Below are 18,414 nucleotides of genomic sequence, written 5' to 3'. Positions count from 1 at the left end.
ATCGAACCCATATGGCCCAAGTATGAATATCTAACCCATACTAAAGACTAGTCCAAAAACCTAGTCAACAAATTCAAAGATTCAGCGTGCCCATTAATGATAAGTTTGAATTCAAACCTAGGGAATGCACGCGTATCCAGCCTGCATCATAAAACGATTGAATCCGTTTTGGTTAAATGCCATAACTACCAATAACTCTCCATTACAAATTCCAAGGATCTACAATTCATCCTAGTCATTGGATCTCAACACATCCCTCTATAAAAACGAGACTATTCTTGATCAAAGCATAACCAAATCAACTAGTCTCAAAGATGTCTGCCTTTTGTTTGTTCTCGAAACCCTTCTAGTTCCATAAGTTCTTCCCTCCAGACCTAGCTTGAAACCATTAGATTGGCCTAAGCCTAAAAACCTATCCTCAAACATGAGATAAGCCTAAAAATGTATCCTCATGCTCTTCTTTACTGATACCCTAGAACTGAAGAAGGCAAGGAAACGCTCGTCCTTCTTTAGCTTTAATCTAGGTGTCCGGAGAGACCAAGAAGCATGTCTCAATCCTTCATGTTGAATGTTGTCATTCTGCAACATTCATTATGCTCTGTTTGTTTGCAGGACTTACTGACAGCAGGAAGCGAGGGGAAGGCAAACTCGCTCATAGCTGGCAACCAGCTTCTGCGCAGCTGTTCCTCTAGATGGAGGAATTATCCGGGGAAGACAGTAGTCCATCATGTAAGGGAAAACATGGTATCAGAGCCACTTACTAGCGTTTTGTAATAGCATTTGTCGTTTGAAAAAGTTTATGGCCACAAAGCAAAGTTTATGTAATAAACACAGATTGTATCTATTGAAAACACTTGTTTTGTTTCTCTGTTTCTATTGAAACAATAAAAGTTGGAACTTTTCAACCACAAGTGTTGGTTCAATGTTCCATATAGTAAATGAAACCCTAATAGTTTCAAGAAACTCAAATAGTTTCTGAAAAAACAAAAAATCTAGTCCACAAAATCTCTTAACTCTAGCGAATGCATATTAAAACTGGCGAATGCTGATTAAAACCTAGTAGCCTGATAATCTCCATAGTGTTGCCCTTGTTTAATTGGTTAAGGAAAAAGTGGCAGCAACCAAGAAAACACAAGCAAATGATTGAACACCAATATCAATTCTTTTCCACAATAGGAGGTGAATCTTCAAATTCCCAAACGCTAGGAAAGTACTTCTTAAGATGGCAACCATTAATGGGGTTATGATGAATCTCACCATCAATATCTCGATGGTAATAAGCCCCTTTGCAATAATCTGATTGATGACAAAGGGTCCATCCAACTTAGGGGACCATTTGCCACACTCTTCCATCCATTCGCCAAAAGGTAAAAGTGCTTTCCTCACCAAGTCCCCAACTCCAAAGCTGCATCCTTGAGTGTGTTTATCATAAGCTTGAGCCACTCATTTTTTCTCTAGACTAAGGTGGTCCAAAGCCTCCATTCGCCGAGCATCTAAATCCTCACGCTCTTGGTACATAGCTGAACATAGTCTTCCGCAACTAATTGTTGTTTCTTTTAAACTCTGAGTGACTGAACCATAATCTCCACATGTAACACTACATCATGACCAAGCATCAAAGCATAAGACATTGTGCTAGTTGGAGTACGCTTAGAAATTTTGTAAGCCCACAACGTATTATCCAACTCTGTATGCCACTCCCTTGAATTTTCTTCTAGCATATGCTTGAGGATAGATAAAATAATCTTATTTCTCGCCTTAGCTTAACCATTCACATGTGCATAGTAAGGAGTAGAGTGGAGAAACTTGATCAAGTATCCATTGAGAAACTCCTTAGTTTCTTTGGCCATAAAAGCTGCCCCCATGTCTGCTACCAATTACTCTGGTATGCCATACCTACAAATAATATTTTGGAAGATAAACGAAACAACCACTCCTAGGGAATTTGTCTTGACAGAGATTGCCTTTACCCATTTAGTGAAGACGTATGTAGCCAGCAAAATATGCTTGTGCTTCAAGGAAGAATTATGGTGAATTTCTCCAATAAAATCTAAAGCCCAATCCCGCCTTGGCCATGGTTTAATAATAGGGTGCAAAGATATATCAGGAATGTGTTGAACTGGTCTATGCATTTGGCAATCAATGCATCCTTGGGAAAACCTAATACAGTTGTTTAATATAGATGGCCAATAAAATCCATACCGACAAATGAGCCACTTCATCTTTGGTTTTGCTTGATGGGAACCACAGTTGCCTAAGTGCACCTCTCTCAGGCATCTCTTAGCTTCAGTACCATAGATACACCTCAAATCAACTCCATCCTCGCCTCTACGTAACAAGTCATCACCTTTCAGTAGATAATTAATAGCAAAGTACCTGACTCTCTTGTCCACAGGTACTAAAGGGTTCCTTAAATACTGGATAAATGGTTGCCTCTAATCCACGTCTATAGGATCTAAGGTAGCAACTAACTACTTATCTTTAACCTCTTTTCTTTGCATAAAGGAAGGAAGTGTTCGCCTTTCAACCTTTAAAATCGCCTCTTGAACATCGTCTGCCAAGCTAATCCTAGTGGCTAATTGTGCCAACTCATTTGCTGCAAAATTTCGTTCTCAAGGAATGTAATTGAGCACCACATCTGCAAACTAGTCCAGTAACTCTGATGCTCGCTCCTAAAAAGGAAGTAAAGTGAAAGTAGTACACTTAAAAATACCCTTAAGCTGATTAATCACGAGGACAGACTCACCTAGGACCTCTATCTCAGTCACTCTCATCTCTAGCAGAAGTTCCAACCCAATAATGACTGCCTCATACTCTGCTTGGTTGTTAGTACACTTCCACTCAACCTGGATAGAATAAGAATGCCTTGTTCCTATATGTAGGACATATTAATGCCACTCCTGCACCAAACAGTGTGTTAGTGCTGTTGCCATCAAAATGCAAAACCCAAGCCTGTGTATGAACAAGAGTTACATCAAAGTGCTACTCTTTGATTTCCTTTGTAATAGGGTGATGTAACAAGAAATCTAACACAAACTGCCGTGTCAATGTTTTTAAAGGAGTGTATTGCAAAGAAAATTCTGACAAACCTAGGATCCACTTGTCAATCCGACCTCTAAGGATAGGTCGTGTAAGCATGTACTTAGGCCTCATCATTTAGCCCGCGGATCCGAAAAGTCCGTGGAGGCCCGCAAGCCCGATGGGCTTTTACCCGGCCGAGCCTACGACAAAGCCCGCTTCCGTGGGTAGACGGTCGGGCTTAGTTTAGAAGTGTGAAACCCGGCCCGGACCGCCAAAACCCTCAAGGTTCGGCCCGTAAAAGCCCGCTAAAAAATAAAATATTATACACGCATATAATATATTATACATATATCAATTATATGTCTTTTTTTGGTAATAATTATACATACAATATTATATATGTGATGCAGTATGAAATAATTGTGTCTTTATTGAATGGTGTGGGGGCCTATATATAGGCATTAAAAAACCACAATCTCGTAGGATTCGGAGTCCTAATTTATTACAAATTTGTTAATCTATCTCTAACAGGAAACCTATTAAGGCTAAGACACATACAAGGGTATAATAGTAATTTTCTCGGAACACTCCCCCTTGTGTCGTATGCCTAGGTTGCATAGCGCACAACGTGGCCTCGGTAAAAACATTGTCAAGCAAAACAAAAGCCTATTGGGTAAAACAAAAGCTTGATGGAACGGAAAAAGAGCACAACGCACCAACTACTTAAAGGTCTTAACATGTGATGCAGACTCCCCCTAAAGTCTACCAAACGCATGTCAATGGTCTTCACATGTTTCACAAAAGTAGATTTAAGCAAAGACTTAATGAACAAATCCGCAACATTGGATTCTGAACTCACTTGATTGATCTGAACATTAAAGAACTTCTGTTGTTGAACGTTGTAGAAGAACTTCGGTGAAATATGCTTGGTGTTGTCTCCCTTGATGAAACCTAACTTAATTTGCTCTATGCAAGCAGCATTACCTTCATAAATGCACGTAGGTTGATCTGTTATAGACACTAATCCACAAGAATCACGAATATCACGAAGCAGTGATCGTAGCCAAACACATTCTTTAACTATTTCATAGAGAGCAATGATCTCCGCGTGATTCGAAGAAGTACTAACAAGAGATTGCTTCATGGATCTCCAAGATATCACCGTATTCCTAATGGTAAACACATATCCAATTTGAGAACGAGCCTTGTGAGGGTCAGAGAGGTATCCTGCCTCGGCATAACCAACTAACAAGTTGGTTGTAGTCTTTGCATCGGGGGAAGGAGCTGAACGGGACCGGTTGCTGCTCTCGGCACCGTGCACGGTCTCAATGCCGTGGCGGACTACGACGCACGACAGCAAGGCCGGGGTTGACGACGGCGGTGACGTGGAGAGATACCGTGGCGGTGTTCTCTCTGCAATAGGGGTAGAATAATCCCAATAGTGCCCTAATTTCACTAAGGTATGGAACTGCAGGATCAAGAACTTCTTCATCATCCTCTTTAGGACGGAATGAATCTTCCTTGATATCTAGACTTCGGATGACCATGGGAGTAGACAATGGACTGCATAGATCCATATTGAAACGTCGAAACATCTTCGGCGTGTAGTTCGACTGGTAGACTATGATACCGTTGGCCCTATGCACAAGCTCAAGACCAAGACAGAATTTTGTCCTCCCTAGGTCCTTCATCTCAAATTCTGACTTTAAATGTGACACAATCTCTTCAATATCATCAAAAGTACCAATTATATTTATGTCATCAACGTAACTACAACGATGACGAATCTGAAATTTGTCTTTCGTATGAACACGCATGGACATAGTTCAGCATTCTTATAAGCCCTTCTCACGAAGTATTGATGCAACCGATTGTACCAGATTCTTCCAGATTGCTTTAATCCGTACAACGAACGACGTAATCTAACTGCATAAGCACTCTATGGTATGGAGGCACATGATGGAGGTAAAGGTAGTCCCTTTGGAGCTTTCATGTATCTCTCTGTATCAAGATCCCCATAGAGATAAGTTGTGTCCACATATATAAGCTGCATGTTTAGTCTTTCGGACACTACCAGACTAATGAGGTAGTGAAAGATAATTATGTCTATAACAGGAGAATAAGTCTCTTCATAGTCAATGCCAGGTCATTGTGAGAATCCTTGTGCCACAAGTCTTGCTTTATAACACACGATCTCATTCATCTCATTACGCTTACTAACGAAGACCCATTTTTTATGTCCAACTGGTTTGACATCTCTCGGAGTCAATCCAACATTTCTGAAGACTTCTCTCTTCGCCAATGAGTCAAGTTCTGCCACGATTCACATTCAGCTACAGAGCGAGGTTCAACGTCATCTTCAGATATGATCTCATGTGCGACGAAATAAGAGAAAACGTCATCAATGCATGTAGTGTTTCGGTTTCTGACCGATTGCCTACTTGTGTAGTTCACTGAGATTTCGTTGTTCTCTGGCATCAAACAAGGTTCCATAGCGTCCTACGATAACACTTGAGTTGATTCATTGACATAGCTGTAATCATAGACAACTTCATACGATAGAGTTTCATCATTGATAACGCATTATGCCTTGGTTATTCACTTCTTTCTAGGCTTTGAATCCCTAGTGTTTATCGGTCTCCCCCTTTTCCTTTGATGATCCGAGGCCAAAGCTGCTCCATGCAGGTCCATTTCGGCGATGCCGTCCATACGGATGCTAGCAACACCACGGCGTACGGTGGTGCCGCCGCCAGCCTCCGTCCCACTTTCAGGAGTGGTGCCAATGTTTCTAGGTCCAGGAGCTTGTCTTCCACGCCCGTATTTCGGGACATCTAACCGTGCCGATACAGTTGGAGCGTGTATGTTTGATCTCGTCACTTTAGCAATGTCTACAAAGTCGTCGGGCATCGAATCGGTGACTTTCTGCATGTCAATAATACGTTGTACTTCTAACTCAGTACGGCTGCACTACCACCGGCTGTCGTCCCACTGTCAGGGACGGTGCCAACGTTGCTAGGTCCAGAAGCTTGTCTTCCACGCCCGTATTTTGGGACATTCAACCGTGCCGGTATATTTGCAGCGGGTATGTTTGATCTCGTCACTTTAGCAATATCTACAAAGCCGTCGGGCATCGAATCCGCGACTTTCTGGAGGTCGATAATGTGTTGCACTTCTAACTCACTCTGAGCAGTGCGGGTATCATAATGAGACATAGTGGGGACACACCACGTCAATTCCTGACGTTCATTGGAATGATAACATTCCCATCTCCCCCTAATGACGGGAAGCATGTCTCATCAATGTGACAATCTGCAAATCTTGCAGTAAAGAGATCTCCGGTGGTTGGTTCTAAGTAGCGGACAATCGTTGGGGAATTATAGCCAACATAGATACATAATCGTCTCTTATGACCTATCTTAGTACGCAGTGGAAGCGTAATAGGCACATAGACGGTGCAACCAAAAATGCGTGAGTGTGAAATATTGGGTTCGTAACCAGTTACCATATGGTACGCACTAAACGCTTGGTTAGCGGCGGGTCGGAAATGAATAAGTGTCGTTGCATGCAACACTGCATATTCTCACACTGAATACACTTGATGGTAGTACCCATAACCATTGCCCGAGCAATAAGCTGAATACACTTGATGGTAGCCTCTGCTAGACCGTTCTTTGAATAAACATGAGGAACAGGAAGTTCAACTTCGATCCCAATAGACATGCAATAATCATCAAAAGTTTTGGAAGTGAATTCTCCAGCATTATCCAAACGAATGGATTTGATAGGATAGTCATGGTGGTGAGCCCTAAATTTAATGATCTCACTTAATAACTTAGCAAATGCAACATTCCTTGTTGATAGCAAAGCGACGTGTGACGAACTCGTCGATGCATCAACTAATACCATAAAATATCTAAAAAGTACGCATTCTGGTTGAATAGATCCACAAGTGTCACCTTGGATACGTTGTAAAAATGGAATGTTCTTGGTTGAAGCCTTAGCAAAAGAAGGACTTCCTTGAAATTTAGCAAGAGAACAAGCTTTCCAAAACAAGCGATGGGCATCATAAATTGCCGTGGAGATGCCGAGAGGGGCAGGCTCGGCCGCACCATGCAGTGCATGGGTAGCCAAAGCCTCACCGTGTGGAGCACGGGTGAGGTGATCCTTCAATCGCTTCCGGGACTTGAAAAATATATGACCATGTGAATTCTTAAGAATTCTAATCATCATATCATATTCAGGGTGCCCTAGACAGGCATGCCAAAGCAGATAAGAGTCTGAATCACAAACGTTGCATTTAATTATCGAGGTGATTCAAAGATTCAAAGATTCGAATGGAAGTAAGATACAAAGCATTCCCGAGACTCTTCATATTGTCTAAGATTTGGCGATGGCCTGCTTTCGCAGAGGTACCAACCATATATTCCCTCCATTTTCAACATAAGTATCGAGGTGAAAACCATTGGCACGTATGTCCTTTAAACTTAGCAAGGTGCGGAGAGACTCCGGCGCATAAAGAGCATCAACGACGTTTAGAGTCATACCATTAGGCAACAAAAAAGAAAAGGTGACTCTTCCTTGAATGATGGATTTCGAGCCAATCATTGTAGTCATCGAAGAATTCGAACACACTAGATTCGTGAACAACTGCATGGGCCATAGGACAGTGTGGGTGGTTCCGCAATCAGCTAGATATTCGATTTCGCCGAGCGACATCTATAAAATGAAAATTAAGAGAGTCAGCGACACGGGAAAATTTTTATACAATACGCCATAAGATATTGCAAGAAAGGGAATCGGAGCGAAGTGCGATCCCATCAAATGTATCACATGGCAGTAGTACTACATTCTTCAACTAAAGAGTTGGACAAATATGGTATTCAAGCAGTGGAATCCCAAACAATAAACTAGGGTGGTAGAAACCATCCAAAAATTGTGTAAAACACACATAAAGATGCCAGTGAGTGCATATAACGGACTTGGAGAAAATCGGAAAATTAACCAGAAAACCATGTCAAAAGAACTCAAAACATGGTGAAATTTGGACTGGGAAAACGTGGCAGCAATAACTGCTGGAAATATGCTGGAAAAATGACGAGAAATGACTGAAAAATCGTCAGAAACTCTCGTAAATAGGCGGCGGCCGGAGCTAGCCGGTAAGGAGGCCAGAGTTGCAGGTCTAACAGGGGACACCGGCAGGAACCGGATGGTGGCACCAAAAATGCCGACAAGTGGCAGGAAACACCGGCACAGTAACCGGGACGATAGCCAAAAGCCAAACGACATCAATTTTGACGTTCCGAGGTCCATTTTCCAAATTTTGAAGTTCAAAATTCACAATGTAGTGCTATTGGGGTCCCATGTAACCCAAAAACATCCAATTTAAAAACCACGTCAGGTGCACACGTTGATCATCATGCTAAGTGTAAGGTAAATGAAATTCTCAAAGAGATCAACTTGTAAACAAGAAATTAAGAAATTTTAATGATTGCCAATCTTTAATACATCACACATGAACTTCTAATTTCAAAATCAAAAGACTATTACAAAGTCAATGAAAATAACAATGCCGGTCGGCCATAACAATAGAAGAAGCTAAAAACGACTAATCAAAGTCGGGAGTATCCATGGTAATGGCTGGAGGCTTAGCCTTGGAAGCAAGGGGCTCGGGCTTCATGGAGATGTGGAGTCTCATCTCAGGATCCTCATCAACATGATTCAATTCAGGTTGTAGACACGTCTTTTGTAGGGGGAGTATGCCTTGATCATCTCTTTGCTAGCGCGGCAATCGCGATTAAAGTGCTTAAAGGAGCCACATTTGAAGAATTGAGACTTGTCATTACATGATGTAGAAGCATGAGGAGGCACACGGCCTCCATGAGGTTTGGGACGGGGACGGCCTCCCCCGGAGGGTGCAGCGCCACCACTATCTCGAGTCTAAGTATTGGACTTGGGCCGAGAACGACCGTGTTGCCTCCCACCACGAGAGTTATGTTTTGGTGCTGGTATGGAGAGCTCCTTGATTGATTCTTTTGCTTAAGAGCTTTCCCATAGTTAGACTATGGCGTAGAAAGCTTTTTTAGTGCCAACAAGTCTATTGTTATTGTTGAGGAGGATCTCAGAATGCCTCTCCTTCTTTGCCAAGAGCGTCATTAAGTAGGCGAAAGATCAGATCTTCCCTTCCTCTACATGCGTGTCGTACTTATGAGCTTGAATCTCATAGTTGATTGGAAACGTGTCCAATGTCTTATTGAGAAGATCTAGGTCGGTTTTGCTGACACTAACGGTGTCAAGATCGGATTGTAGGCATAACATATCCTGAATGAAGTCATCCACTATCTTATAGTCCAATAGACGGATGTTATCCCATCTAATGGTCAATTCAGGGACAAGTTTATCATGAACATTATTTTACCACAAGCGTAGTTTGTCCACTAATTCTTTAGGATCTTTTACGTTCAAGTATTACCTTTTGAGAGTTGCATGGATGTGACGTCTCGTGAAGATGAGAGCTTGAGTCTTGGCCATAGGTGGGAAATCAGCAAGAAGGTCGGCAAACATGCCTTCAATCCCTCGGCTTTAAAGCGAGCTCCGTGTCGGAAACCCAACGGTGGTATTCATTGCCTTCTAGATCAAGAAGGCCAAATTCTGGTCGAGATGGCGATGACATCTACAAAAACGAATACGAAATCGATTAGATTATAGTATAATAGGAATTAGAAGGGGTGACGTATATGGGCACAAGAAAAAATCGATGCAAACGGCGATGCTCATGATTGCACCCAAAATAGCGGTGCACTCAGGCAACAACACGAAAATCGATTAACTTCCCTTTCAAAATAATCGTGACTCCCCCATGACCCTCACACGAAAAACATCAACCAAGAGGGGAAACTCATCCCTCTTTAGTCTCATCGGCATTATAAGATAGGCCAGAAATGAGACATGAAGAAGGCTAATAGCACCCGATATAATATATCTATATGTTCAAAAGCGGGAACGTTAATGAAAAATTCATTTGAAGGTGTGGAGAAGACGGGAGTATCTACTCTTGAGCGAAGACTTTGCATGTTATGTTTGCGTTGCTTGCATGAATATGCTGGAGGAGCAATCTTGAATGCTTTGAGGCGGGGTCTTGCGGGGTAAAAAGATGATTTTGTGGGGCGAATGCGGAGGGGACACTGCGGAGCTGTGGGGCTGCAGGGGTCTGTAGCGGCGGCGGGCAAGAGCTGTGAGGAGCGGCAGTAGCTGTCGCCGACGAGGAGCGCCGACGCGAAGGTTGTCGGAGGCCGGAGACGAGGGCGGCCGGCGAAGAAAAAAAAATTTCTAGGGCTCCAAAAGTTCAGGATTTTAGAACAAAGTGCGTGATAAAGTGATGCATGATGAAATAACTGTGTCTTTATTGAATGATATGGGGGCCTATATATAGGCATTACAAAACCACAATCATGTCGGATTCAGAGTCCTAATTTATTACAGAGATGCTAATCTATCTCTGACAGGAAACCTATTAAGACTAAGACACACATAAGGGTAAAATAGTAATTCTCCCGGAACAATATGTTAATAATACTAGACTTAAAATTTTATATTTCTTTATATTATAATTTTATACTAGATTTAAAATAAAATTGTAGCATTATGAAATAGCTATATGAACTATATGAAGTAAACTTCTTAGGATTAATCGACACCAACTGATGTTATAGGTACTAATATTAAAACTTCATCCAATTCAGACCTTGTCTGACCGTCAAAATTTCCGGTAAACCGAAAACACTTCTAATATGCGCTAATGGATGACCTATTACCAGGATACGAACGTTGAAAGCCGTTTGCATATATGAAATCATCTAATTTTTGTCGCCGATCGTGCGCGGTCGCACCGAGGAAACACATTTGGCAAAGTCTCAGTCAATGGTTTTAGTATCTCAAAATGCCTCTTTTTTGTTGACCGTAGGTATGGACAGTCAAACTATTTCCAAGACGGATGAAATTTTTACGGGGTCCCTAAACATATATGCCGATCACATATGTAGTGTAGATCCACCGTATTTAGAACCGGGATTAATCGACACAAGCCGATGTGGTTGGTACTTATATTTAGTGACCCTGTAAACATTTCATCCAATTTGGACCTCATTTGACCATCGGAATGTCCGGTAAACCGAAAACACCACTAATATGGCCTCAGGGAGGAGCCATTACAAAGATGCGAACGCCTAAAGTCGTTTGCATATCTGAAATCACCTAATTTTTGTTACCTATCGGGGGTCCGGTGGACTAAGAAAACTCATTTGGCAAAGCCCCAGTCAATGTGGTTTCAATATGTTAAAACGCCTCTATTTTGGTTGACCGTAGGTACGAACGGTCAAACCATGTCCAAAACAGACGAAATTTTTACGGGTTCCCTAAATATATATACCGATCACATCTGCTGGTGTCGATTCACTATATTTTGAGCTAGAGTTGTCGATCGCCGAAGTATCCTCTAATATATCATAACCTTTTATATTAGGTTTATAATAAAACTATTGCATTAGGAAGTGACTATAAGAAGGAAATTTCTCGGAATCGATCCAGACCATCCGATGTGATTGGTATATATATTTAGTGACTATTTTAAAATTTCATCCAATTCGGATCTCGTTTGACCAAAAACACTACTAATATGCCCTAAGAGAGGACCCATTACCAAGATGCGAATGCCGAAAGCTGTTTACATATTTGCAATCAAAAACACTACTAATATGCCCTAAGGGAGGACCAATTACCAAGATGCGAATGCCGAAAGCTGTTTATATATTTGAAATCAACTAATTTGTCACCAATCATGCGTGGTCGCACTGAGGAAATCCATTTGGCAAAGCCCCGGTCAATGGGGTTTTAATATGTCAAAACACTTCTTTTTTGGTTTACTGTAGGTACGAACGGTCAAACCATGGCCAAAACAGACGAAATTTTTACGACGTCTCTAGATATATATACTGATCACATCTGCTTGTGTCGATCGACCATATTTCGAACTAGAATTGTCGATCGCCTAAGTGTCCACTAATGTATGATAACCTTTATATTAGGTTTAGAATAAAATTAAATTTTTACGACGTCTCTAGATATATATACTGATCACATCTGCTTGTGTCGATCGACCATATTTCGAACTGGAGTTGTCGATCGCCTAAGTGTCCACTAATGTATCACAACCATTATATTAGGTTTAGAATAAAATTATCGTATTATGAAGCGACTATATTAAAGAAACTTATCCGGATCAATCGACACCAGTCGATGTGATTAGTATATATATTTAGTGACCCTGTAAAAATTTCATCCAATTCGAACCTCGTTTGACCGTCGAAATTACCGGTAGACCAAAAACACTACTAATATGCCCTAAGAGATGACACATTACCAAGATGAGAATGCCGAAAGATTTTTACATATTTGAAATCACCTAATGTTTGTCACCAATCATGCGTGGTCGCAATAAGGAAACCAATTTGGCAAAGCCCTGGTTAATGGGGTTTTATTATGTGAAAACGCCTCTTTTTTGGTTGACCGTAGGTACGGACGGTCAAACCATGTTCCAAAACTCAAATTTATTTGTGACTTTTTTTAGAATGTTTTCTAATAATTCTTTTATTGTTCCAAATCCTTAAATAAGAGTTTTTTTTTCTAATACAAGCCCGCAAAGCCTGGTCCCTAAAAGCCCGCAAGGCCCGGTCTGCAAAAGCCCGCAAGGCCCGGTTTAGGTGGGCAGGCTTGTATTTTCATATTTGTGTAAATACCCGGCTCGGCCAGCCCGGTCCCGGCCCGTTGACGATCTCTACATGTATTTCACCAAATTAGTTTGTGCAACCACTACTGTTGTAAAAGATAACATATAATGATGTAACTTACAATCAACAAGGGAAAGTGCCAAACATATTTTATGTGCGTGGGATGCATGATAAGTGTACTCTTCAAACTTGGACATACTCTTCAAACTTGGACTTCAAACTTGGACATATGTTGGGTTTCTATAGGAGCTGCTATAAGAATGACTTCTACCATTGATATTGTGGGGAAATGGTCTACATCTACCTAAGTTGTTGTCTTGCCAGTTTCCACACCTAACATCCCTTTGTTAATCAAAGTTTGTAACTGATCCTTGAGCTTAACACAATCGGATGTATGGTGATTAAACGTACATATTGTGAAACTTGCAGTACTTTTTTCCCTCAATCTGTGTCGGCGAAGGTATCACCCCATAATCATACTTCACTATGCCACTCTAAAATAGTTCATCTAAAATCTCAGGGGTTTTGTGAGCATTGTAGGTGTAAGAATCTTACTCGGGCTTGGTGAAGGCTGCCGTTGAAATCATGACGGGTTTTCCAGACATTTTAAGTGCTTTGGACTTCAACGCTTACCTTCCAGCTATCTCAACTACTGCAACCTCCTCACTATCATCTTCAAACCATTGACCTTCATGCTGGGAAGGCTATTAAGGCGTATAATAAGGATCAATGTGTGAATAGATTTTTGAAACTATCTTGCCCCGAGAGTGCATTCCATAACGTGGTTTCAAGGTCCCTGGATGATACGAGACAAGGTTCCCTTTTCAGAGCACTCGCATCATCATCAAAATGGTTGAGAAGTGTCTGATAACTCCTTACTTTGTTCATTAAATCTGTCATACCGGCAAAGTCAGCATCGTGATGTTTGGCTCGCTGGGGCCTTTCCAAACCCTTCACGGCTATGCAAATGGCATCCTGTTTAGAAAGTGGAGTCTTGCACTTGCCATGTTGGAGTTTAAACCTCTTCAGGTACTCCATTGATGATTCCATAAGATGTTGATATATTGAAGTCAAAGAAGACAAATCCACCACAGGCTCAACACTGCCAAAAGTTGTCCTAAATATAGCCTCCATTGCAGGCCAGTCTGGAACATATCATGGTGCCAGTTTGGTAAACCAAGTCAGGGCTGGTCCTGCCAAGGATGATCCAAAAACTCTGAGTTTAAACACTGGATCCGAGAAAAAAGGACAACATTTGCCATGGAAATGAGATATATGCGCTACTGCATCCTCAATACCCTCGCTAGAAAACATTTTAAACCGGAGCTGTTTATAATTAAGTGGCCAGGGATAATTACCCACCCACTTTTGAGAATGGGCTAGTAGAAGCCAGATTAACTGGTGGTTGTCCATGCATAGTTCTGAGACTCTCATGGACCATCACTTTAACCTGATCCGCATTACAAATTTGAGCATTCGCCACCTACTCTTGACGTTCCTGACGTTGGCGTGGTGGCCTCACTCTCGGCTACTTGACTTCTAGAGCCATCTTGGGTGCCTTGACTCTCCCGTGACGACTTTGAACCTTTGTCCCTCTATCTAGAATTTTTGGGTTTGTCCTTAGGCAAAGGTGTCGCAGTCACATGCTTGTTTACTCTCAGATTGGTCTCCTCGATTTTTAGATTCTACTTCTCCTGGATTGAAGTAAGCCGACCTAACATCTTTTCCATGGATATAATCCTCGATTCTAGCTTTGTCTCACCCTTTTTGACAACGTGTGTCAACTTCTTGAAGGCTCTTGAATCGATTACCGTGTCTCCATTACTCCGAACTTATGTAATGCCTGCACTGCTGTTAAACCTCTACAAGTCACTGTATTATGTGTAATACAGGGCGAATGGTCTGCTTTCTTGCAAGAGGGATATTGTTTGGAGTACAAGACCTGACTTGCAATCTTGACATGAGTCCCACTCGGCGTGCCAAATGTTCGGCTTGGAATTTACTTCGGGCGAACAGTTAGCACATGACGAACCCCTGTGGTTCACTTTGTTCTTGAACATGTATGATTTTGGCATGCCAGTACCTATGAGTCAGGTACAACTTCATTTTGCTTGTTGATGTGTGTTCATACTTCCTTCTTCTCAAACGACTGAGTGCAGATGCTGACTAAACCTGCAATTGGGTTCAAATAAGACCCACAGTAGATGACTGCTAGAATTTTTCTCCACCCCTCTGTTGGATGGCCGATTCTTACTTAAACCGCTTGGGGAATAAACAGAGCTAAATATCAAGATCGCAGGGACATTTGTACTGATTGTTGCTGACTAGACAGACTTTTGGTATTTTGCTACAAGCTAAGGTAGTGACTCGATGGACTTGACGCTTGCCGAGGTAAGTTAGACTTGTGCTACATGCAGCGAAGATGCATATGGTACCAGTGCTCCATGGGGGGCTTTGGTGCTCCGTTAGGAGGCTTTGGTTTTGCGGTTGTGCAAAAGTTTGGTTAAATTGTTTGTACGATTTTGTGCTAAAGATCCATTTATATTGAGAACATAATTTGTTCTTTCTTAAGGATCAAGTTATCAGAATCTCTTAGTTAATCAGACCAATAATTCATTTCTCAACTCAGATTTGGATTCTTGATATCCCCGAAATCTATCCCTAAAATGAATGAAAATATCCTATGCTAATAACTTCCCCAAATAACTGGTCCAACGGGCCAGAAACTTAAAATAATTACCAAGTAATTATTTAGGCCCAAACACAGAATGTATAAGCATCACCTGGGGGAAAGTAGTTTTTTTTGTCAATGGATAAACTTCATTAAAGCCTAGACAAGCCAGCAAAGAAAGAATAACAACTGAAGAACGAGACTAAGGAAACGAAGATAACAAGAACAAAAGTCTAGAACAATGGAGGCCCTGTGAGACCATCACTTCTGAGAACATGAACAAGAGAGGTAGGGGGTCTGCCAACCCAGTCTGAAGAACTCAACCTCGCCATCGCAAGCTTTTCTGCGGCATTCGCCATGCGGTTCGCTTCCCTTGGAACCCAGTTCCACTCCACCAGAGAAAAACATGCTACCAATTTCCTAGATTTTCTAATCATCAAGCTGATTCTCCAATTACAGTCTGAGGAATGGTTGATTAAAGCATCCATGACCTCAAGACAATCGCCCTCCACCACAATCAAAGATAACTTAGCATGAGCAGCCAATTGAAGGCCTCTGACCACAACCTCAGCTTCAACCTCCACCACCGAATTGTGCGAGCTAAGAAGGCTAGCACCAACAATTGACTCACCACTTTGACCTCTGATTATAATCCCCATCCCACGATTACTGCTACCCTTCTTCCAAGCAGCATCAACATTTACTTTTGCCAAAAAGGGGGGGGAGTGTGGCCTCCAATTCTTGCTAGCATCAGTAAATGAGCCTAATTTCACAGGAAGGCCCCTCTCTGTGTTCATGAGCCTCAGTCAAACTTGTAAAATTCCTGTTAATGTTGTAGATTGTTGCTATCGGATTTGGCATCACTTTTTCATAACAGCGATAGATCTTTGGTTCCAAATTTCAAGAAGATGAAAACAAATCATCATGAAAATATCTCCATGATCACTGGAAAGAGAAGAGGTACACTTATGAACCGCCAAGCAGCATCAAACCCAAACTTAAGCAGCGTCGCTTCCAAGAAGTCTCATTCAACCCTATCATATGCCTTGTTCATGTCAAGCTTCAAAGCTACCTCAAATTCAATCTTCGACCTCTTTAGCTCGAGATAATGGTAGGCTTCATGAGCTAAAATCAAGTCGTCCTGGATTTGTCTTCCCACCAAGGAGGCATTTTGATGCTAAGAGATTAGGAAAGGGAGCATACGTTTCAATCTGTTGGCCAAGAGCTTGGATAATATCTTTACTGAGTTGTTGCATAGGCTAATGGGCCTGTATTTCCCCATATTTTCCAGATGTTGCACCTTCGGAATGAGCACAATGTTTATTTTACAAATGATATCCACCGAGCAATTCACATTTGAGAAAAAAAAACTGCCTTATTCACATTGTCACTCACCACCTCCCAGTATTGTTTATAAAACAACCCTGGAAAGCCATCTGGTCCTGGTGCCTTAAGATTGCCCAGCTGCTTGACAGCTAAGAAAACCTCCTCTAAGGTGAAAGGGCTTAGGAGGCCTACATTCTGCTCGCTAGAAATCTGACCAGTAACAACACTAAGGAATTCATTCCAATCCCTCTGACCATTAGTTGTGTAGAGCTGATTATAAAATTACGTAAATGCCTCCTTAATCTGATTGTCCCCATTTATCCAATTGTCATTGTCCAAGCAAATGCTGCTTACTCTATTTCTGCTGGAAAGGTGGAAGAACTTAGTGTTTCTATTACCTTCTAAGAGCCAGTTGATACGAGATCTTTGGTTCCAAAAGGCTTCTCCAACTTCCAGGCCACCTCAAGCTCCAGAAAAATTGCTTTCTCCCTCTCATGAGAACCCCCCAAGGCCTGAACTCGACTGAATACCAGATAACTCCCAATTGAGAGAATCAATCATGACCTTATTGTTCAGATTTTTCTATTTACTCCACTTCTTCAGGTTTACCCTACACTGTTTCAAATTGTTCTCCCAACACAAGAAAAGATCTATTGAGCCATTACAGTTCCAAGCTGCCAAGACCAGAGCCAAACACTCTGGGTCCTCGAGCCACTTCGCTTCAACCTTAAAAGTTCTGGAGCTTTTTTTTTTGCTTGGATTGAGAGTAAAGAACAAGAGGACAATAGTCTGATCCCATTCTAGGTTCATGCATGACGTGCACATTTGGCCAAACGCTCAAAAGCTCAACATTGCCTACTGCACGATCCAACCTTTCCCTTATAAACCCCTCCTCCTCATCTCTTATGTTCTCCCATGTGAATCTGGGACTTGAGAAGTTCAAAATTTGCCAGCAGGTTACTATCCATGAAGTTCTTGAGGAAGCGAATTCAATTCCAAGCCCAAGAGACACCCCTCTCCTTCTCGCAATTCAAAATAATTTCGTTAAAGTCTCCAACGCAAATCCAAGGCAAAGTAGGAGTCAAAGCCATATTCAACACTGAGGACCAAAAAACCTGCTTCTGGTCCTTATAAGGAGGACCATAAAAGAAAGAAACTCGAATAGTAACATTCAAATTCGTAACTGTAATGATAGTGTCAATAATATTTCTACTTTTTGAAAGTACTTCCACCTCAACCTCCGGCTTCCACTACAAAGCTAAACCTCCTGCCCCTGAAAGAGAGGGCTCAATGTAACACCCTTAAAGAATCAGTATTGCCTCCGGAGATTGTTGGTGCGATACTTACTATGCTTTGTCTCACATAGGAAGATCACTGCAGGGGAATGGGATCTAACCAAATCCCCCAATTTCTGAACTGTCATGGCACTTCCCAAGTCTTGACAGTTCCAAGAAATTATTTGACTCATGCGTTTCGTGTGGCTGTCGGTCAACCACCACCGCCCTGAATTGGAGATTGCTCTTTCAGTGAAACACTACCATTAACTGAATCCAAACTAGCTTCTAAGGAAACATCAACCACTGCAACTGACTTTTTGCTCCACTCTCTCGGCTC

General features: G+C 41.8%; 1 protein-coding gene across 1 annotated transcript; it reads right to left on the bottom strand.

The window, feature by feature from the left end:
* Positions 1-15,707: 15,707 nt before the first annotated feature.
* Positions 15,708-16,271, bottom strand: LOC126784007 (uncharacterized). Its single transcript, XM_050509521.1, has one exon. It carries the CDS (start codon positions 16,269-16,271, stop codon positions 15,708-15,710), a length of 564 nt encoding a protein of 187 aa, XP_050365478.1.
* Between the last annotated feature and the right edge of the window lie 2,143 nt (positions 16,272-18,414).

Source organism: Argentina anserina, chromosome 2, assembly GCF_933775445.1.
Source record: "Argentina anserina chromosome 2, drPotAnse1.1, whole genome shotgun sequence".
NCBI classification, from domain to species: domain Eukaryota; kingdom Viridiplantae; phylum Streptophyta; class Magnoliopsida; order Rosales; family Rosaceae; genus Argentina; species Argentina anserina.
The sequence above is the reverse complement of the archived record's forward strand: the minus strand, read 5'-3'. Positions and strand labels throughout refer to the sequence as shown.

Excerpts from the sequence above, each read along its gene's own strand:
- LOC126784007 (XM_050509521.1), bottom strand. The coding sequence starts at position 16,271 with ATGAACACAGAGAGGGGCCTTCCTGTGAAATTAGGCTCATTTACTGAT.